Raw genomic sequence first — 22,222 nt, forward strand, 5'->3', positions numbered from 1 at the left:
CTTCCTGGCAGCCCAATCGGGCGGCCATCACATCAATCTGCGACACGCTAGGTAGACAGAACGCTCTGCTCTGGGCCTCTGGCCAACTCGACCCGGCGACTAGGTCTCTCTCCGGTTCCCCTTTCGAATCTCTGTCTTGTGCTCTTTTCTTATCCCACCTTCCCTTCCGCTTCCGCATCCGCTGGTTTGGTTTCCAGCCACAATTTCATCTGCGACATCCTTCCATCCACGCTCACCGGGACGCCCTGAGATCGTCGCTTTCTGCTCCTTGATTGCTCTGACAACGGTGTAACCGGCACAAGTGATCGTCACTCGCTCTTCTCCTGTCATCCGTGACTCGATTGCTGGTACCCTCGTGTCACAGGCGCTCCCCCCCCTCCGAAGCCCTTTGAGGCTTCGATATTAATGTCGACTGTTTTCTCTCTGCTCGCCGCCCAGGTCTGGCATCTGTCAAAAGATCTCGAGCCAAAACTCTTTTTTGACACGCATTGTTTGATTAGCTTCACCCTCATCGCCTTGTCAGGTTAGCCTGCTTCAAGCTGTCCACTTTTTTATCTTCCGCTTGCTTCAAAACGACCGTCGCGGTGGGTACCTAGCTCTAGGTATACCCGTACCCGGTCTCATATGCAAATCCTCGAGGGGTGTCGCTGGCTTTGCCCGACTTCAAAGACTTCTTCAGCCCTCTGAAATCTCCGTCAAACCTTGTTCAGCGTGTCAACCCTGCTTCTTATCCGGTGCACGCGTTTACCCTGGTTCGATCCTGGACCTGGATGTGCTCCACTAACACCAAGAGCGAGAGCACATCATCACACGCACACAGGGCACCATTTTCTCGACGTGTCTCTTGTTCAGCCGTCCTTGCGCTCACTGCAACTGCTGGTTAGGGTCCCTTTCATTCAGCTTCCGCTGTTTTTCAGAAGCCACGATCGCCATTCTTCTCGGCTGGTCCAGCAATCCCTTCCTTGTATCAACCGTCCGAGCACGCGCATCCTGCCACCTGTATCAGCCTCCTGGGTCAAGGCCGTCATCCGTCAAACCGTGGGCTTGTTGTTGGCTTGCAGGTGCTCCTGTCGGAAAAGGCTCCTACTCCCTCTGACTGCAGCCCAACCTGCGACATTCGTTCTCAACCCTGGTTCCTGGACCTGGCCGGCTTGGGTTATCAAAGTCGTGTTCATGCTGACTTTGATTCTTGGACGGCGACGCGCTCTTCGCCTCGACTTATTCTGACAGTAATGGACTGTTGAACACGTTCATTTGTTTCGACATACTATTGCCACTCTTTTCACCTTCGAAGACCACCGAACCACGTTCGTTTCCAGTCTCAGCACTGCACATATTGTCCTGGACAGCTTCTGTCCCATCGCTGTCTCAGATACGTCCTACGCTGGCTGACAACCCAATTCCTGTCATAAGTGGAAGAAGCATACTCCAAGAGGAGGGTACCAAGCAACATCCAAGACACCTTGATAGTCACCCACACCTCTTGTCGACCAGTTTCGCACGCGACTGTCTAAATTCGACTTCCCGCACCCTCGACGGGACTTTCAACTTTGCGGTTGACTGGCTCAATCGACAATCCCGAGATCCTCCCACGCGTTCACTCGCAATACCTTCAGCTCACCCTGGTGTCCTTATCCAATGTCTTTCTAGATGGAACGATCATAGCCAGTCCTTTTACGAACAAGTCCCTCCTTTTTTTTTTTTGGTCGGTACAGGCTCGGTGTTGGACTCCTCCTGGTGGATGTGTTGGGCTGACTGCTTGTCTAGCTCACCTACCCTATACGCTCCTTTTACATTCCCACCATTTCCTAGACGTCCGATATGGCGGTCTTCAAGAAGAAGGCGAAGGCCAAGGATGATACGTATATCATTCCTCCAGCCGCATCCTCGGACCCGGCACTGCCAACCAAAATGTCGCGCAGCTTAAAACGAAAACAGAAAAATGTGGTGGAACCGAAGCCCGAGATTGATCTTACTACTGCGCTTCCTGACACAAATGACTTTCGGACTAGTCTGCTCATGCCAGGCCTGTCCGCTCGCTTCAGCATGCTTCGGGAGCAAGATGACCCAACCACCAAAGTCGGCAAGGCCAGCGACGACAGCGTTCTATTTCCCAAGAGAGCCTCCCGGCTTAACTTGTTCTCCCACAATCCCTTGACCGATATTGCTGAAACTGAATCAATCCAGACCACGTTCAGGGCACCATTCTCTGACGAGGATCGCTCCAACTCCTTTTCCGAAGGGACTGGATATGCCAGCGACGATGCCGGGACTGTCCTTGCGAGGCCAAGGCCCACAGACGGCAACAATCTTTTTGGCGGCCGACAGAAGATGTATCGCATTCCAACCGCCAGCGGTTCAGGCTCGTCAAAAGACTTGACCGAAATCCATGTACCCTTGACATCTGGAAGGCACGTGTACCAGAACGATGTTGTATTGTCCCCGTATCAGCAGATGCGCCTCAAGGCCCGGGAGGAACAGGATCGCGAGGAATCTCGCGAAAGGCCAACAAGTGAGGGCGTTGAGGAACCGGATCACAGCAGCGTCATCAACACCCCTTCCACTGGATTCAGCAAGAGCAGAGGAACGACGTCGTCCACGGCTTCGGGGCCTTCGAATCGGCGCACCTCAACAGCCGCGACTTCAGTCGTATCCGACACGCCGCATCCGAGGCAAAGTAACACAAGCGCCGGCTCAAACAACAGGATGCATGGTTCTGAATATGACAGTGAAGAAAATCTGCTAAAACGCAATTTCTCATCCGACTCTCGGAAAGGATTGCCCGGTGCAGACAACCAGGCCCAACCTCCGCTTCCCATGTCTCCTTCGAACGGCCGTCAACTCTTTCAGTCAAGCAGCGTCAGCAATCTTGCAGACAAATATGCTCATGGAGCTTCTCCATTCTCTACAAACGCCTTCCGAACAGGAAGCCCACCCCCAGCTCTCCAGACGCAGGCATTGGCTTCGCTCGACTTTGGTCTCAAAAGCTCCCACAGCCATCCACGCAGATATCAAACAACCTCTCCAACGAACGACGAAGACGATGGACCGATCTACAAACAGAGTCTTCAGCCGAATGATCGTGGCAAGGCTACCGCAATGGGGTTGTTCAATCGACCGCAGCAACAATTTGACGAGCAAAAATTCCAGGAAAGACAACTGCAAATGCACGGGGGCAGGATATCACCACCGACCTCTGATAGTCCAGACTATGTTGGGATAACGGAGCGGCAGAACGAGCCCGGTCGATTTGTTCTCTCCAGCAATCCAACTTCCCCATTCAAAAACTATCGTGGCCGAGAATCTGGTGATATCTTGGTCCCTGCTCGGTCAAGAGCACAATCCACAGCCTCCTCGGTCAATCCAGCACAGGTCCAAGCACAAGTTGAAGCACTGATCAAGCGTCAAAACGAAGAGTACTCGACACTTCAAACACAGAAATCCACAACGGCCGAGGCAAACGTGGCCCCCGTGCTATTGCAGTCTAAGTCACTCAGGGAGCAGCCCCCAGCATCTAGGGGAACCTTTTTCGACACCTTTCACAGCAGCGATGAAGATGAAGCCGATAGCCCCATGTTGGGCAGGTATGAGCCAGCACCGAGGCTTGCTCCATTAGATGTCCATCCAGCTCTCCGTGACGGATCGCAAGCTTTCGATTTTGGGGATCATATCTCGGGCATTGTCAAGTCTACCCGACCTGAGTCCAATGTTTCAGCCGACACTTCTTCTCCTTCGGTTGCACACGATACTCCAGACACCTCAGATTCACTTCATCGGTCCTCTCACACGAATGCCAAGGATTCACCAACCCTGGGCCCAACCACCGGACTCGGCTTGAGTGGTTTGATTAGGACTCACCTGAGGCATGACAGCGACAGGTCCTCCGTGGTGCCTCCACCGTCGCCGGGACAGCCTCCATATCAATCGAGTTTCTCTTTCGGCACCCTGCACGACCGAGAACCCTCTATTGCCTCCATTCCCACCGGCAATTATCGAGGATCTATACGTGAGCGAGAGCCCTCTGTTGTTTCTACTCAACCAGGCAATTATCTCGCGTCTCTTCGCGATAGGGAGTCGTCAATTGCCTCAACTGCTCGCACAACCAACCCCCCGGAAAGCACGCACAGTGATCCTTGGGAATTTGATAACGCACAGCGCACTGTACGAAGCCCCCCAGAACCAGTACAGAATGAAGCTATACCTGCTATGTCTCAGAAAGCACAACAGATTCTCGGGCAGGCAATATCTCATAGACACCAAGCCGCAAGCAAGACGCAACAGATTCTTGGTGATGATGCCCCCAGACCGGGCGAAGAGCAACATCCCGCAAATAGACCATGGCCCTACGATACGCTGTCCCATCATCGTGGAGAGAGCACAGAGACCCAGAAAGAATTTGGCAACGAGCTGGCCGAGCGCGCAAAGAGAATTCAAGAGGGTCTGAAGGGAGTTGCAGTAGCCGAGAAACGTTCTCGAAGCCAAGATCGCCAAAATCCTGCTGCACAGGCTTTACACGCGCTTCGTCACAAGACCAGCAAAACATCTCTGGCACCTCGGGCCAACGAGCCCCAGCCTAAAGCTATGAAGATGCTTGGGATAGGCGTTGCTCCGAAATCAGAACCTATGGGACGATCACCCAACATGGGAGCAAGGGGGGATTACGACTTCGACCAAGGATACGACGAGTATGGAAATCGACCTACCCCCAGGCAAAGGCCCGCCGAGTTTGAACCCCCCAGTGGCCGGCAAACACCAGGGTTCTCGCGACCGGGACCGGGTCCTGGACCTTATCCGAGCAGCTCGATTGAAGATCCTGAGCGGCTCTATCAACGCTCCGCGACACCAACTGCTGGGAGAGCGAGGCGTGATCGGGCCGAGTCTGAGGCAACCGAAAGGTCGAGAAGCCGAGGAGGTCGGTACAGAGACGAACCGCCATATTCACCAGCCGGATATGGTAGACCAGGCCCGCCTCACCTACCATCACACCGGGAGCAGCAGCAACGCCCGTATGGTCATCCTGATGGACCACATGGCTATCCTGGCCCTCGCCCTCCCCGGGGACCTCCACGTGGTCCTCCCCCAGTTGATCCACGCACCTATGAGAGGTCTGCTTCGGCCATGTCGAATCGGCAACCAAGTGGAACTCGACCCGGTCCAGCAGGCTATTTCGATGGGCGTGCTGCTACACCGACAATGGGCGGAACTCCTCAACTTGGACCGGGTCCGATCCCGATGGGAGCACCAAGGCCATCTCCACGTCCCCCTTTCCCGCACTCGCCCATCAGCCCCTTGGGGTCTCAGCCTGGGATGTCGCCTGGTCTCTCCACTCCAGCTTCCGGCGTGCTCTCTGCTCTGCCATCTCCATCAGGTCCTCTACCTCAGCAACCGCCTACAGGGCGCTTCACACCTGTCGAGGGCCGGTCCACCCCAATAGGAAGCCGCAAGAAATCCGTCACCAAAGGTATGATCTCGGAACCAACATTCATTTCCAGCACTTCCTCGGTTCCCCTGGTCGGTTTGCCAAATGGGCCCAGGCCAAGTCAAATTGCAAGCCCCCCAATTCCATCTATGAACCCACGCCGTCGTGGAAATACCATGACCGAGAGACCCGATGGATATTCCAGCCCGCGGATGCACGCATCTCAGATGCCGTCAATGCCTGAATCTCCAGGTCGTGGCGGAGGTCTGCCCATGAGTGCTGCCCAGCAAGCTTATATCGATCAGCAACAAATGCAACAAAAACCTCCGCCGCGTCCACGGAATCGCCTGCGAAAGATCAGCAGCGAGGGTGGAAGCATGGCTGCTCGCGCCCGGAACCAAGCCATGATGTTGGAATTTGGCCACGAAAAGCTCCGGAGCCCAGCGATGCCAGTGTTTCCCAACCGCAGCGCGACCTCTTTAAGCATTCACCAAGACGGCGGCATGTTCTGATGTCGAATGTGAACGACCTCGAAATCCATTCCTCCTCGGTCTCGAAACCACTCTACAATTTACTCTACAGACTATCTACACCATATTTCCAAGTCATCTACACCTTTAACTATCGAACAATACACCTTTGTGCGAATGTGCTTTTCATTACGCGATTTGGAGTCTCGAAAAGCAGAAAAAGCTGAATTTTTCACGATTGAACTATTTGACGGGAAATTGGAAATGTAACTTGCGACGGCTGAAATGGGAATTTAGATATATTTTTCTTTTCGCGTGAGTTATTCGACGACTTGGAACGCTTTCCTTTTTTCTATTTTTTTTTTCTTTTTTTTCTCAAACACCTTCCGAATTCCACGGAACATGACTATGGGCGGCTATACTGTGTTTTGGTTTTGATTTCTGCAAGGAAAAGAATATTTCTACCGAGTACTTTGTTGGACTGTGTGTGCTTGCCGTTGTGGATCAATCTTGGTATGCTCCGGCCGCCACCTGAATTCAAAGTGCGTGCGCCGTTCCAAGCAGGCGTCTCGGACCTATCTATCTACCTGTGTTTGAGGATATACGGCAAACAATAAAATCCAACGCACACACACATATAGTTGATGTGAGTCTCGCGACTCGGTGAGCGGTGGCGGGGTTGGTAAATGGGTGGGTATGTAGGTATGGAGATCACAATCAGAGAATGAGACATTCATTATTAGTAGTGACATGGGTTTGAAGGAGAGAACGGCCACGTTTTGCTGGGCGTGGTTGTGGTCTTCTTAAGATGGTACAGATGGACTGAATGCGTGTATATGTATTCCGTATAGAGTACTTCGTGTTCATATTATTATTATCTCTACACGCCACCCGGAACAGGAACTGAGCAGTTGTCGAAATGGACTATTATTGTTTAGCAAGAGGAAACAATGACTAGAACAGAGTAAAAGTCCTTGGTACCTCGTGCTCCGGACGAGGCCAAGGGGACCTACCTACCTTCCTCCTGCCGCGTACGGAGGTACGATAACAGACGAGTGCGTCTAGTCCGCGAATGCTGGAGAGGACAGGACAACAATGCTGGAATGCAAGGGAGGCGGGGCAGGACCTTAAAAGGCAGAGAGCTATGAGGTGCATGTATGTTTGCAGACGACCTGTCCCCGAAAAAAAAAAAAAAAAAAAAAAAAAAGAGAACCGAAAAGACAAATCGATTGATTTTTTGATTGATTGACTGACTGGCTACATAGCTCGCCATTTCCGGAATTAGACTCGACTTATTACATCAATCTGGAGGTCTTTCGAACACCTCATTCATGCACACGACCCATAGATGCGAGCCTGCCCGGTTGATCTTCTCCCTGGCTCCCTCCTGGCATGCTCATTGAAACTTATTCATTCCACTGCCTCCATATCAATCAATCAATCAACGAACGAACGCCTGATCCAATCAATTTAGCTGCCATCAAGCGGAGATGGGAGGAGTATCGTTCCCAGGTGTTTTGATCTTAGATCATATACCGGTAACCCTTCTGCAACCGTCTCGCCGCTGCAAGATCGATGCCCTCGATGTCGGCCGTCTTCCTCAGCTTCTGCAGATCGCGCTCTGTCAACGGCACGTCTTCGTTCTCCATCCTCTCCAACCGCATGTTCTGGCGAGTGAGCTTGATGCGCATGCTGATGCCCATGATGGCAGCCACGGCCTGCAGGCCAATGTTGATGCCGAGGGCAAGACGATAGTACGGTTTGTCCTGGTCGCGGTACGTGTATGGTGTCCAGATCGAGGCGGAGTTGCCGATCGAGTTGATGAAGGCAAATGCTGCGGCGCGCTTGGCCGGAGGGCGCGGAATGGCCGAAGCGATCCATGCGTAGCAAGTGCCATTCATGGCAAAGATGAAGTTCATAAGGAACAAGCTGAAGTATCGCGGTCCAAAGGAGTCGGTCGTCATGAAGATGATCCAGCCGACGATCGTGATCGGAATCGGATACATGAAGAACCAGAAGCGGTTGCCCATGCGGTCCGAAAAGACGGAATGGGCGAAGGAGTAGAAGACCATGAACAAATACGGAGGGGCGCAGAGGAGGAGCGAGACGATGTGGTTGTAGCCGAGAGTGGCCGTAAGAGTAGGGAAGAAATTTTGGAATCCAGCTGCTCCAGTAATGCACATGTAGGCAATGGCAAGCATGTAGGTCTTGGAGTCGGTCATGGCGAGTTTAAACCCCTTCCACTGCGACATTCCGCCTGCTTCGTCCACATCGGCTTCGGCGGCTTCGATCGCAAGGCGGCGGTTGGCCACATGTTTCATGTCGGATGGAAGACGCTTCCAGGTGCTGGGGAAGTCGGGGAGGACAAATATGATGATCAGGCCGATGAAACATGTGATGGAGCCTTCGATGACATACAGCCATTGCCTGAAAGAAGAAACGTAAGTCCAAGGAATCCAAGCTAGAACGAGGCAATCTTATGCACTGCAATTACTCACCATGCTGCCATGCCCATCTTGCCAGCCAAGCCGCTCAGGATACCCGCAGCGATGAGATTTCCAAATGCACCGCTAACGAGGGAGCCGGAGTAGAAGATGGACATTCGTAGGTTCAATTCTTTCTTAGTATACCACTTAGAAAGGTAGAAGAGGACACCTTCAGCAATTAGCATTTTTCGTCCTCCACCGTGGAGAGGAAGCCACCGTACCTGGGAAGAAAGGTGCCTCGACCAATCCAAGCATAAAACGACAGGCGACAATTCCGCCATAGCTCTTGACGAGGGAAGTCAACGCAGACACCAGGCCCCAGGCGCATACAAAGAAGCCCAGGTATAGAGAAGGCCGGCCGAGGTGATTGAGCAAGAGATTGGATGGCACTTGAGCCAAGATGTAGCTGACGAAGAGGATGGAAAGACCTGGGTCGAGCTGTCAGGAATTTGTTGTAGCACATGTCGACGGAGAGTCAACCATACCAGTCTGGTACTGATCACCATGCAAGCCTAAATCATCCTCAAGGCCTTGCAATCGAGCAGCGGCATAATTGTTTCTGGTCTTCCCGTCAGTTCCACACAGGTTCGAGAGCATTGTGAGTGGGATGGCCTTACCGATCAATGTAGTTCATCAAGTAGACCAGCACAATCAACGGCATGATCAGGAGATCGATCTTGCGGACCAGTCTCTTCTCGACGGCAAGCTCCTCTTCGCTAAGCGCGCCAAAATGCATGGCCTCATCGTGAGAGAGAACAGCCTTGTCGCCGAGGACATCGTGGTCGAGCACCACACCAGCACCTCCTGATTTGATATCAGCCATTTGAACAACGAACCAGTGCGACGACTCGGGATACACAGGATACTGGGGAAGAGGAAAAAGAACAGAGCTGGGGAGGTGCAGGGATCGTCATGCCTTTAAAGGAGCGGACCTGACTTTCATCACTGCATGTGGCCACCCTTCCCAGTCTCCTGGAAGCGAACTCCCGTCGTCCTGCCACGCAGAGATGGAGAAATCGTGGGGACGATCATGCCATGAAGCGGCGAGTCGGCCACTTGTGACCCTTGTTACATACTGTCGCTCCAGTCGCTGAAAAGCCAGGGCCTTTGCACCACTTCTGGGCTGACGTTGTGGAGGTTGTCAAGACAAGGCCGGAGGTAGCAGCTGGGCAGCTGGGCAACAGAGCTTGAACGGTAAAACACCGGTGTCATTCCGACGGAACAAGAGCTCTGGAGGTTTGGTGTGCTCGTGTTCATCTGATGCAACAGAAGCAGGGTGACTGCATGGAACGATCTTCGGGGGGGGGTCACAGTTGTGGTATGGTTAGGTGGCCATGGCTAGATCTCCGCCCATCCAAAGCCACCCGCTCCCAGAGCACCAAGCTCGACTCCCCAGAAAGCAAATGGGGTACATCCGTCTGCCTATTCCATTCACAGTTAAATGGAAAGCGTATCAAACTAACTTAAATTCAATCCCCCCAGGCGCAGCCCACTCTTCCGGTTCATCTGAGCATTGGCACACGGTCTGGAAACCGTCACCGATCCGTGTCCGAGCGCTGGCACCACTGGTTGACTGTGGCCCTTCCCCCACAAACGCGTAGACTCCACGGGGGAGTCCCTTTGCCCCCCAAAGTATGCCGCGGGAGTAGTCCAGAACGGCCTTATTGTAATTCCCGTGCCTGAGTAGAATCGCCATGTTTCCGACGGCGTCGAACCTTGTTGTGGCAACTCCTAACGTGATAGATATAGAATATAGATATCCACAGGGGCATTTACCGAAGTGCGATGCGGAATGCGACCCTCACGCGTGGCAGCGCACGCTGGAAGATAACGGAACCGGCGGAGACCTCAGGTGAGTCATCTTGAGGCTTCTGGGGAACGGCCTCCCAAACGCAAACCACGGCTTTGGTAGCGGTGAGTTTCCCTCTTGCCACATGCAAAAAGATGCAAAAGCCTATCGAGTCTGTTTATAAGCCTTCCTTGGCTCATCGTCAAGAAGCAATTAATACTGCTTAGAGAATACATTAGGCTAATTGTTGGTGCGAGTGATTGAGAAGCCAGTGGCTGCAATCGCGCATTTCCCAACCCACCGCCTCGAAAGGGTGATTGCTGGGGAACTCCACAGTCGGCACTGGCAAGACCGGCTATCAGCCCCTTCGGTGCATGTCAGCCCGGGGGAACTGAGTTGGGGGGCCGGGGAATCGGTATATACTGAGTAGCGACCTTATAACTCTGCTTAGAAAAATCGTTCCGCTCAACGGGGATGATAGCTTGAACAGGCAGACATTCTCACTTTGGCTTGCGTTGTCACCTTTTATGACCCTCACTATTTGAACGCCTCCTCGACTCCAGTTTGGGGGGAGCCTTCAAGGATCAGACCAGAAGGGGAGTGGGTGGCCGAAGAAAGTCCATTTGAAGCTACGGTGGAAACCGCCCATGTCTCGTGACTGAGCCGCGAAAGGCAGTTGCCGAACGAGATATCTTCCTCAGTGCCGAGGCGCCTTGTGTTTAATCACAGAGGAGACCATCCGTCCTCGGTATGCCAGGTCGGCATCAGACGCCAAGGTGGAGTGGCCAAGTTTTTATCTGGTCGCTGTCGTACAGTGTGGCTGGTACGAAAGTGTTGATCATTTGGATGTGAGCAAATGCCCGAGAGGGATTAGACATGTCGGTCGTTTGCCGCTTTCCGCTCACACATTAGGACTCAGCAAGTCGTATTTGACACACATCTCGACACTTTCTGCACTGGCTTGGAAGAATCTTCGGGCTTCGAGTCCAACCCAGATCTTCAGTAAAGAGAAGTCGCCCTCTTTGAAACTCTTGAGTACAGCTCCAGGGTCTGAAGACCCGAGCTGCCGCAGAATTGGCAAGGCACTCTGAAAGAGATCAAGATCTGGATCTAGTGTCCGTCCGATACCCTCCAAAAGGAGGATTGAGATGACCACATTCACAAAGTCACCTTCCATCCTCACATGATGGGCTCTTACCATTCCGAGGACTTGCGAAAGAACGTCGCCGATTTTGATATTGCCCAAGGCAAAAGTTTGGCCCTTGACGGCCAGAACGAGATGCTGCATCTTGAGGGCAAACACTTCGCCATCGACAACGGCATCAGGCTGACGACATCGTTCAATCATCAAGTGCCCAGCCTTGTAGCCGTCGAATTCGGCAATGGCGCGGAAAAGGTCCAAGAAATTGGCCCTGTTCTTTGCGTTGAGTTCTGTGACTAGGCCTGTGTCGATGAAGACCAGTTGTGGTATGTAACCATCCTTGTCAAGCTGCTCCAGGGCAGCTCGCCATTCCTTCTTTTTCCCCACGTAGGGTCGCAGCCGCGATAAAACTGCCTCGGACTCGTCGGTCTCGGAAGCGGTCGCCGGCTGGGATGCGTCTTGTCGGGACATATAGGTGGGTAGCTTGACATCTAGCCCCACGTCCGGATGGACTGGCTTATAGAAGTTGACCATGATGTTACCGGGGTGCAGGTCGGCATGAATAAAATTATCTATCAGAAGCATGTGTAAGAAGGCATCTAACCCCTCGTTTGCGATGTCTTTCTGGAACGGGCCACCTCCTGATTCTAGGAAAGCTGCGAGCGGGAGACCTTGAGCAAACTCCTCGACAAGGACGGTGCGAGTTGTGAAATCCGTATATGGATCAGGAAACCATGCGGTAGTTCGATGCTGAAAATGTTTTCGAAGAATGGTCAGGTTGGCGGCCTCAATGCGGAGATCCAGCTGCAGCCTCATCATCTCGCCGAAATTGTGGACTTCATTGGGGAGATCAAGCCACTCCAGAGTTGGAATGGCATTGATGATTGCGGCAAAGACGGCCATGATCTTGAGATCTCGGCGAACGTTCCGTTCCACCTTCGGATGCAAGACTTTAATGGCGACGTAGGCCGAAGGGACTCTCTGGGGGCTTGACTTGACAAGGGCATCGACGTTCCTCCGAATGCGATGCCGGAGTCTGTGTTTGTCTTGCGCCTCCAGATCGCTGTCGTCTAGCTTTGCGAGATCTGGCTTTAGTCTGGCCTTGTAAACTTGCGCAATGGCGCCGACGCCGAGGGGCTTCTCATCGAACTCTTGAAATATCTCGTTAAAGGATCTCCCGCCAAATGCTTCACAGATGGTCTTAACGGTATGATGGAGAGAATGAGCAGGGGCATTGGAATGCAGTGTGGACATCTGCCTGCACATCTCGGCAGGGAAGATGTCGCTCCTGGACGCAGCCCATTGAGCGAGTTTGATGAAGGCAGGCCCTGCTCTCTCCATAGATTTCACAAGAAAGCCATACCACCAGACCGTCCCGGCTCTTTCATTATCGCGATCTTTTCTTCTCGGACCCAGAAACGCCGCGGGAACGGTGACGATGACGGGGACGAAGATGACGACCAAATGGAAGAAGCGCAAGCTCGTGGCAATGGGTTCGTAGATCCACTGGTCAAGCACGTAGACGATGGTCTTGTAGAACCGATGAAAGCCGTAGACGTCCTCGGGAACTTTCTTGCTGATCTCCTCCCTCGACACCTCCAACATTTTGATTTCCCGCGTCTTGCCACCATCATCCTGTTCCCCCAGTTGAATGAACGCTGCTGGAGAAAGAGCGGCTGCAGCGGCCAGAAGGGAGGGATGGCGCCGCTGACGAGGGTCTTTGAGGCTGTATTTTCTGGTCCATCGGGTGAAGGATTGTTGATGCCGCGGGATGCGCACGTGGCTCGCGAATTGAAAGAGGCCGAGATGCCTTCGGCCACAGAAGCGGCCAAAGAGGAAAAAGGAACGCATCAAGACACACGCAGTGAGACGACAAGAGGCGCTTCTCTATGATTGAGCCATGAAGATCACTTGAAGAGGCGAGGAGGGAAGTGTGAAGCAGCGTGAGCAGGCATGAAGCTGTATGAAGCAGTATGAAGCAGTATGAAGCAGTATGAAGCAGCCTGCTCACCAATTCCGACGTCGCGGTGGCCGCTGCAATGACGTCGCGTTTCCTTCTGTTTCCTTCCTGCATTTCCGCTGCGCCGCCTCATTGCAGTTCCTCTCCGTCACTTGCGCCGAGCACAGCGCATCTGTTTTCTAGGACATGAGAGCCAGCCATCTCGGCTCCTGCCATGTGCATCAATCATCCAAAATGAAATATCGCGAATACCAGCCATCCTACAACCTCTCCATTCATGATTCCTACGTTGTGAGGCCCGTCCACCGCACTCCGACCGCCAACTCTCGTTGGCCTTTGTTAGCGAGCTGAGCACCGCCCGCCCGCCTCAGCCTTGTGGGCTCCTAATTTGGGATCTCAGGCCCGACCTGAGTCAGATATGCCGGGTACGACCTGCGTCTGTCGCTCAAATATGGCCCAGCGTCTTCGTCTTCATCTGACATACAATTGCCGCTTGAAGTCACCCAGACATTGCGGATACTCAGCGGCGTTGCCTTCGCACTTCTTCAAGCAAATTCCTTTCTTGATTGGAAGCCAAGGATGCCCTCGAGCTTAAGTTATCTCATTTCCTTCCTCCTTTCTTCCTCCCTGCTCCCGTCTCTCATCCACGCCCAGTCAAGCACCCAGTTCGGCCAATGTGTCGACAACTGCATCGGCACCTACCCCATCATCAACCACTGCAATGGCACCGAGACCGGCTCCGCGCTCGATCAATGCAAATGCGAGAGTTACGCCCCCTCGAACGACCCGCTGATCAACTGTGTCCTCACTTGCCCCTCGGACCAGCAACTCGCATTCGCTGACAGTCTCCCGAAACTCTGCGCACAGACTCTGTTTCTGGGTCTCGATTTGTCGGACCAACCTAAGCCCTCGGCAGAAAATACAGCGGCTAGCGCCACGGTCGGCGCAGCAAAAGCCACAGGCACTACCAGTGGGAATGGTGCAGCCAGCTTTGGAGCAGGCGCGAACATGCTGGCATATCTTGCCTGGACATTGGCCGTCGCGGTCTTGTTATGACAGCTTGAGTGTTTCTCTTCATACAATCTTTCAGGGAGCGCGCAGAGCCGGGTTCAGGAGATGCAAAGTCAAAGGTTGAAAGATTTCACAAAAGCGTTGACGCAGGGGTATTGACGATGGTGTCCATCGAGGGCCATGATTGATTGATTGACTGATTGATTGATTGATTGATTGATCGGCGACCGAATGTCGAGAGCCGGTGAATGGCGTTTCCTTCTGCTTGGGCAGGCGTTGGCTGGCCATCTGCAAAGAGTACAATGTTCTGACCGTACGATGTGGAAAACAGGACACACGTACAGCTATATATACAATCGCACACCTCACTATCTAAGCGACCCTCGGATGCTCGTATAAATATCCTCGGCGCAGAAAATTAGAAACTGGTCTTTGCTCTGCTTGTCCGTGGACATACATACAAACATATAGACACTCGGACACACTGCACCCCCCGCCGGGAAATCAGCAGAACCTAATCCTGCACCCTTGCTCGAGCTAGTATTGCCCGTTCTACGCCAGAAACATCCGCCATGGACGCCGCACTCCGGAGAAAGAAATACCTAGGTATGCTACGCCGTCCATGCCGATGGTCTCAATCCAACGATCCCTCCCTCACTGTACCCTTCCGTAACTTCACATACCTGTGGCACACCGATAATATGCCTGTTCTGCACAGCTACCTTACTTGAGAGTCCGCTGGGTCTCGTTCCCGACCAAGGCCTTCGCACCCGCGACGGCCACGCCGTCGATGAAGACGACGTTATCCTCGAGCACGGAGTTTGATTCCTTGATGTATCTGAACCGGGCTCTCCAGACCCAGTAGATGCCCGGGAAGAGGATGGTGGCGCCGACGATCAAGCACGACCAGTTCATGTAGTCGATGGTGGCGACCGTGACGGGCACGTACAGCGGGCAAAGGTACATGATGATGATGATCAGTGACCAGCACACCGAGATGATGTTGATCGGGTACCCCCATTTGCCCAGGTCGAAGTGTGGGCGCGGTGGGAGGATTTTGCGGCCTCGTAGGAGGACCTACAAAGGATGTGTGTGAGTATGGGTAGAGTGTGGATATAAGTGGAGGGAGGATGGAAGAGAAGCGCCATCAGACATACCACGATAACGGGCGTCACATAGCCAATCTGCAAAGTCACGCCCCCACCAGAAATGATCGATTCAAAAGCCAGGTCACTCCCGAGCACAATGAGACCTATGTAGCCGGAACAGACCAAGACGCACCTGGTCAGCATCACCGTATCCAGACACACACACGCACACACATATATATATATATATACACGCCAGGCCACAGGGGTAGAAGATCGAGGCGACTACCACCCCCGCGAGAGGGAGCAGAGGGAAAACATACCAATAACCAAATCGACGACCAAAATGGCAATCATGGCCCTCAGCGGGATGTGGAACCTCTCGCTCACATGGGCGAAGTAGTCGGAATACGGAAACGCCTTGTCACGGGCCATGCTCCACGCGAGGCGAGAACCCGCGTTGTTGGTGCCGACAATGATGAAAAAGTTGAGCCCGATCATGATCAGCGCGCAGAAGATGCCGCCGCCGTACACGCTGTTGCAGATGTCCATCCACCAGTTCATGTACGGTTGGGACGCTGTGGCGGTAAAGAATAATGTCAGTCTTTGAGTCGGTGCGCGCAGGACGGGAGGTGGAAGGGGATAAGGAGGGCCAGAAGAGACTCGTACCGAGCATGTACTCCTCCCAATTGCCGGCCGTCCAAAGCATCAGGAGCGCGGCGAGCCAGCTGGTAACGCTGCAGAAGATCATCGACCAGACCATCACGCGCTAGACCGTGTCAGCAATTGCAATCATCGACAGAAGGCATCATCAGGAGGGCAGAGACTCACAGGGGCCTCCTTTGAGGCATTCCGCATCTCTTCGACCTGTGTATTCCCGTATCAGCATATCACAAATTTCCTCTCCGGGCTGGTCAACACATACAAGATGCATCATGCCATCAGTGCCGTAAAGACCATACATGGGCGAATAAAAAGACATGATAAAGACCCAACCGGCGCTCGTATAGCCAGAGTTGTTGATGAACTTTGTGAAAATGAACTTGGCATCATGTTTCGGCGCCATGACGGCAAAGACGATGGCCCACGCAACACCGCCCGCGATTGTCCAGATGGCGCCAAACATGTTCATTCCCGGAAGCCATCTGCGAGGTTGATATAATTAGCAAAGGCGTAATTCCGCGAAAGGGTCATAGGTAGTAAGAGAAGACGGCACGTACGATTGCTTCAAGTTCATGACAATCGGACCGATCAGAAAGACCGAATAGATAATCCATGTCATCCAGGGCTATCCGGTGGTTTGTCAGTGTCCATTCTTTCTGGTGAGGATGAAACTGACTGACCTTCCAAGCAAAATCCGGGTGTGTGACCTCGACGAAGGAAGCAATGATCTGAGCACTGTTGACGGCGCAGCTCGATCCGGTGCTGATTTCGCCGACGATGACAGCCCAGCCCACCAGATATGACAAGATGGGCCGAAGCTTGCCCGTAGCCACGGCCTGGACGTAGTATTGCTGACCGCCTGCCGTAGGCCAAATGGTGCAGTATTCAGCCAGAGACATCATCAACAAGGTCTGGCCCACGGCGACGAAGAGACTGAAATATCAACTGTCAAAATAATCCACATCCCTCGAAAGAAGATTTCGATGCCACTCACGTGCCCCAGATCAGAGCAAAAGGGCCGCCGACATCAAAGATGGTGGAGTAGAGGACCACCAGACATGACCAGCTGCACGATATCATGATCTGGTATGCGCACACTGGAGACAGATGGTAAGCAAACATGGCTCCCACGAACCCGTGCAGCACGCCACTTACACGTCCAGAAATTGTAGACGCGTCGCAACTCGGGCTTCTTGCCCATGGACATCAACAGGGCATCATCGCTGTCGACCGATTTGGCATCCTCCAAAGTGGTCATCGCGTCCAGGTCCTCCGCCACATAGTCAATCTTCTGGTCTTTCATGTTGTTGAACTGTCGGCGAGAGGAAGAAGATCCACCACTTCTCGGGCAGAGACAGAGACTGGGGTTGCTTGCAGACAGGACTCGCCGTCGAGAAGCAACAGATCAAGAAGGACGCATTTTGAAGTCGGGGGAGGAGGAATAGGAGTTGATGTTAAGTTTAACAAGCTTCGCTTCTGCTCCTGCGGAGGAAGTGCAGGTTCACCAAGTATTTCTCCCCCCTCTCGCAAGGCTAGTCGACGAGCAGTGCCATTTTACCCTTGTAAAAGCCATGTGTCTGGAGGATCCGTTGTCGAAATCCTGACACCCATTGGGCATGCACGACGCTTATCATGCACACTATCGCAGACCGAGGCGCGACACATCAGTCTGTCTGCATGTTGGATAGTCTGGCGAAAGGTCCGTTGATGAGAAGACGCGAAAGGGCTGTGTGTGTTTGATAGTTAGATGCTCGGTAGTGTGTGTGTGTGTGTGTGTGTGTGTGTGTGTATGTGTGTGCCGCATATGCCTGCCCTTCCTTATCGCCGGGACCAGATTTGTGCAACGTACGTCTCGTGAAACTTTGATTGTAACTCTCCATACGGAAAAGGGACGGGTCACATTGGCCAGTTTACCTTGTAGGGCTCGATGGCTTGCGAGCTGGATCGGAGCCAAAGGGGACCATTGTCTGACGATAATATGGACGCTCTCTCTGTCGTCTTGCATGGTTGAGCAGCCACTCGTATGAGAGTCGAGGCAGCCATCTCCCCACTAGCAACGCATACTTTCTTTTTTTGTGATTTTCCTCATCTCTCGCATCTATACAACACACATAAAACCAACGGTGACTCTGCAGTTGTCGGGGCACCTTTTGCTGCTTCAGGTACGGGCATGTTTTCCGGGTTGGCCCCGGGCTGGGTTGTGGACAAGCCCCCCCCTGGCGGTGCGTCCCTTGCCTGATGAGGCTGGTGGATGGAGAAGTCCCTCGCTGCCGAAGTTTCCCTGGACTTGTATTATTACTGATGGATGAATGGTTGTTGAACGGAGAAGGGATTGACTCAATAGGTCCCCTTCTTTTCCGCCGGTGAGATCTTTTCTCGCACCAGAAGCTCATCCAATGTCCTCGAGATATGCATTGATTTCTCCATTTTGTCTCCATCTACCAGCCTGTTGAGGTATCATATTCCCAGGAAACAAATCTGTCCTCCTGCTTATCCAACGGAGAGTTCCCCATCGGCGGGCCAGAACCTCTGGGGGTTTCCCTTCCGTTCTCAAGTCACCTGCTTTCTTTGGACATGAATATCCTACTGGGAAGAGACGTGGAGTGGTACGGAGACCCATGAATCGAGGCTAGCCTCGTCGCTGTTCCGACCTGGGCAGGAGACAGGAGAAGTCGAACTTTCTCTCAACGTCACGATACCAGATTATATATGAATCCCCGGAGCGCGCGCGCTGTACAGAAGACACCCTTTCTTCTATCGATGCTATCGGCATTTCGCCCTGCAGCCTCGAAGTCGTTGCGAACTCTGTCGACGATCTCTTCCGGATCAAAGACCTGTCGCTATTCTCCTTTCATTAGATCTACTACCCGGTCAAGGGATCTTCACCTAGACGCCATGGCCCCCATTGCTGTCGAGGACATTGCCCAGACGCCTGTTGTGTCAAAGAAGGCCACTGGTGCCATCAATGGCGACGCGAGCAAACCAACTCTGGCACGTTTTGATGCGAATAATCCGGCCACAACGACGGAGCTCCTCGTATCGATCATTGAACGTGACGGCGGTGTTGTCGTGGAGAACCTCATCTCCAAGGAACTGGCCGCTCAAATCAAGAACGAGCTGAAGCCTTACTTCGATACAGATAAAGTTGATCCTTCAGGTTTCTTCCCGCACACGACACAGAGAGCCACCGGCCTCCTGGCGCGTTCCGACGGCTGTGTTGAACTAGCAATGAACCCCACATATATCGATATAGCCAACAAGATGATCTCTTCCACATATACATACTGGAACGGACAGAAGCAAGAGACGGTATTTGCTAAACCCATAATATCCTCGACTGTCGGCTTCCGAGTAAACCCGGGTGGAAGGCAACAGGCCCTGCACCGCGACGACGGGTAAGCCACGTCTGCTTCACGTCTTCCAGACTACTGCTGACTGACGCAGCGATTATCACACGCGCAATTGCGACATGCCCATGATGCTGGGTTGCGTGACGGCGTTGACCAAGACAACGGCAGAGAATGGTGCAACAATTGCCATTCCCGGTTCGCATCTCTGGGGTCCAGATCGCTGCCCTTATGATCACGAGGCGATTCCTGCCGAACTAGAACCAGGAGATGCTTTCATCTTCGCCGGTAATCTTTATCATGCCGGAGGGGCCAATGTCACCCAGTAAGTCGTGGCCTCGCAGGTGGAAAACCAACTCCCGGCTGAAACTAGGCAACAGGGATCAAGCTCGTGAAACTGTGGGCATCTTCTTGTGCAAACCGTATTACCGCCCAGCCGAGAATCAGTTCCTTATGGTACCCCCTGAGAAGGCCAAGCGACTGCCGCCCCAAGCACAGAGATTATTGGGATACGGGATCAGCCGTCCTGCTCTGGGCTTCATGGAGTATCAAGACCCAATGCGAGTTCTCTTTGGCGTCGAGGATGAAGAGACGGTCGATATGTGATTGAGAAACGCACGCAGCTTCCAGAGTTGCCGGAGACCCTGGCCCACCAAGCGCTTGTCTTCTTCAAGATCCGGCATCAAGACCTCAGATCACAAGGAAATGGAGACCTTGACTGGATTCTTGTCGAGCAAACTGCATCCAATCCACAGCCACACCGGGGTCACTATCCCAAAAGCGTCGCAGAAACTCCAGCGCCGGGTAGCAATTTGAGAACCCGGTCGACTTCATCACCTCCAAGAGCTTAGCCTCGGCAAAAGCCTGCGTGTTCTTGTTAAACCTGCTTTGTGTCCCGACGACAAACAGAGGCCATACCAGGTCGTGCTGATATGCCTCCTTGTTTTGGATGTTGGCGATTTTGGTGATGACTCCGCTGACACAGGTCTCTATTGCAGGAGCAAAGTCCTGGGGGTCGAGGAGAGCCTGGAAGCTATATGCAAGTCCAGCGTAGTGAAAAATATCAACCAGCACTGCAAAGTCGCTCCGCAATCCCGCGGTGCCAAAATCAAGTGTCTTGCTAAATTCCAGAGAACGATTTCGTGCGTAATCGAACCGCTCCTGCAAGACACGCATATTTGCCAGCCCTGGCGAGACTGCACTGGGCGAGGCAACGCGGTGGCGCCATCTTTCCGCGCAAGTCACTTCTTGGATCAGTTGCAGCCAATCCGTAAAGACCTGCGCGTCCTCTTCGGCCAAGACGGACCCGGGGATCTGGTCGTCGTCGCCAAACGTGGTGGACGAGCCAAAGACATCGTAGACAAAGGCTTCTTTGACCAGAAACCGACAGGTATCGTCAAGAACGATGGATGCAAGGTGGGGGGCCGTCCAGCGCCGAGTAATGGTCCTGGCGGCCTTCCAATGGACACGCCATGTGGCCGAGTCGCTCCGAATCATTTCGAGGTTGCAGAGAACCAAGATGGTTGCCAATATGCCGCTGGCTCGAGCGTGACGCGCTACGCTCGCATGTTCCGATACCTCTGTCCGCAGATCCTCGGCGAGAAGCAGCAGGCTTTTGTCACGGTAGTTGCTGGAGACAAACCCATCGTTCATGGGCCAAGGTAACCCGGATCTGGAACTATAATGCTCGGCCGAGAGTGCCAGTATGGCGAGAAGGAGCGAGGGCGAATGCATCGCCAGAGGAAGCATCAGCGTCCGCCATGGATTCTCCGGCCCATCGACCCAGGGCATGACCGTGGCCACCACATGATCGTAATAGCTAATGAGCTGTCTGACCGGCCTGCCTTGTAGATACTGGGACAGCGCATACGATGACGGATCGAGATTTAGCGCAAAGGGATTGTGGAGAGCGGACTCGTCGAAACTGGGTTGAAAGGCGTTCCGAAGCGTGTATGGTACCGTGATTGGCTCGCTCTTTCCTGCCAGCATTGAGGCATCAAGACCATCATCGCGTGAATCTGAGGATTCTCCGGGCGTTACGCTTTTGGGACTGTCCCTGGTGTGGACAGCAGCAGCCGCCGCCAGAGGAGCTGGTTCGAGGACAGGCAAGGTTTTGCCCGTGAGTTTGCCTCGACTGGCCACTCCCTGTCCAAACTGAATCCGCAAGCCATAGCCAGGGCAGGTCAGTTCCTTGAGCGCGCACTTCTTACATGTCGGCAGCGATCTGTCGCACCGAATCCGTCTCCTGTTACAGGTTCGACAGTCTGTAGAGCCACTTCTTAGTCCATGTGTTTTCTCTCCACCGCACAGGGGACCTCGGCATCTAGTAGTGCAAGTACTAACCTTTGCCTGCTCGGGGCTCATCTGGGTCGAGAGTAGAGAGACGCAGACTCATCTTGTGGTAAGGGCCACCAAAGAAGGTGCTGCCACGAGGACTGGTAGAGGACCGAATCGTCGCCACGAGCAAACCAGCAACCAAGCCGACGCAGACACGGACACAGACACCCACGAGAAAATACTCACCTTTTGGGATGGAAGGAGGCAATCAGGCAGTATCAACCCCGCGAAGGACATATGCGGGCTTCGAGGCCCCTTGGCGGGCACGGAAACCACCGCACTGCCATGCCATGCCATGCCATGCCGTGTGCGTGGGTTGCATCGACCTTTGTTTTTTTTTGTGGGCTGGAGCAGCTGAGCTGCATGTGCGCCGTTTGGGATTTCTTCTTTCGACAACGCACGACATCCCCGGAGGGTCGAATCTGAGGCGCCTCTGTTCCCCTTAGCAGGCGTCAATGGGGGAGGGATATAACAGGTTAGGATGCCTGATGCGTGTACATGCTCGTACGTA

General features: G+C 53.4%; 7 protein-coding genes across 7 annotated transcripts; 3 read left to right on the forward strand and 4 right to left on the reverse strand.

Annotated features, from left to right (window-relative positions):
* Positions 1 to 1,821: 1,821 nt before the first annotated feature.
* Positions 1,822 to 5,931, forward strand: A1O5_07817 (uncharacterized protein; the record flags this gene model as incomplete). The annotated part of the gene is made up of 1 exon (XM_007748405.1): positions 1,822 to 5,931. One exon carries the CDS (start codon positions 1,822 to 1,824, stop codon positions 5,929 to 5,931), a length of 4,110 nt encoding a protein of 1,369 aa, XP_007746595.1.
* A 1,481-nt stretch (positions 5,932 to 7,412) lies between these two features.
* On the reverse strand, positions 7,413 to 9,198 carry A1O5_07818 (uncharacterized protein; the record flags this gene model as incomplete). Its single annotated transcript, XM_007748406.1, has 5 exons — positions 7,413 to 8,316; positions 8,388 to 8,544; positions 8,597 to 8,803; positions 8,861 to 8,934; positions 8,993 to 9,198. 5 exons carry the CDS (start codon positions 9,196 to 9,198, stop codon positions 7,413 to 7,415), a joined length of 1,548 nt encoding a protein of 515 aa, XP_007746596.1.
* Positions 9,199 to 11,065: 1,867 nt separating this feature from the next.
* Positions 11,066 to 13,156, reverse strand: A1O5_07819 (Atypical/ABC1/ABC1-C protein kinase; the record flags this gene model as incomplete). The annotated part of the gene is made up of 1 exon (XM_007748407.1): positions 11,066 to 13,156. One exon carries the CDS (start codon positions 13,154 to 13,156, stop codon positions 11,066 to 11,068), a length of 2,091 nt encoding a protein of 696 aa, XP_007746597.1.
* A 688-nt stretch (positions 13,157 to 13,844) lies between these two features.
* Positions 13,845 to 14,321, forward strand: A1O5_07820 (uncharacterized protein; the record flags this gene model as incomplete). The annotated part of the gene is made up of 1 exon (XM_007748408.1): positions 13,845 to 14,321. One exon carries the CDS (start codon positions 13,845 to 13,847, stop codon positions 14,319 to 14,321), a length of 477 nt encoding a protein of 158 aa, XP_007746598.1.
* A 678-nt stretch (positions 14,322 to 14,999) lies between these two features.
* On the reverse strand, positions 15,000 to 17,330 carry A1O5_07821 (uncharacterized protein; the record flags this gene model as incomplete). Its single annotated transcript, XM_007748409.1, has 10 exons — positions 15,000 to 15,353; positions 15,434 to 15,528; positions 15,688 to 15,942; positions 16,034 to 16,133; positions 16,196 to 16,231; positions 16,290 to 16,509; positions 16,585 to 16,652; positions 16,708 to 16,960; positions 17,022 to 17,124; positions 17,183 to 17,330. 10 exons carry the CDS (start codon positions 17,328 to 17,330, stop codon positions 15,000 to 15,002), a joined length of 1,632 nt encoding a protein of 543 aa, XP_007746599.1.
* A 1,592-nt stretch (positions 17,331 to 18,922) lies between these two features.
* On the forward strand, positions 18,923 to 19,980 carry A1O5_07822 (uncharacterized protein; the record flags this gene model as incomplete). Its single annotated transcript, XM_007748410.1, has 3 exons — positions 18,923 to 19,422; positions 19,472 to 19,699; positions 19,755 to 19,980. The coding sequence occupies 3 exons, from the start codon at positions 18,923 to 18,925 to the stop codon at positions 19,978 to 19,980; spliced, it is 954 nt and encodes a 317-aa protein (XP_007746600.1).
* An 84-nt stretch (positions 19,981 to 20,064) lies between these two features.
* On the reverse strand, positions 20,065 to 21,738 carry A1O5_07823 (uncharacterized protein; the record flags this gene model as incomplete). The annotated part of the gene is made up of 1 exon (XM_007748411.1): positions 20,065 to 21,738. One exon carries the CDS (start codon positions 21,736 to 21,738, stop codon positions 20,065 to 20,067), a length of 1,674 nt encoding a protein of 557 aa, XP_007746601.1.
* Between the last annotated feature and the right edge of the window lie 484 nt (positions 21,739 to 22,222).

This window comes from Cladophialophora psammophila, assembly GCF_000585535.1.
Source record: "Cladophialophora psammophila CBS 110553 chromosome Unknown aczJe-supercont1.12, whole genome shotgun sequence".
NCBI lineage: Eukaryota > Fungi > Ascomycota > Eurotiomycetes > Chaetothyriales > Herpotrichiellaceae > Cladophialophora > Cladophialophora psammophila.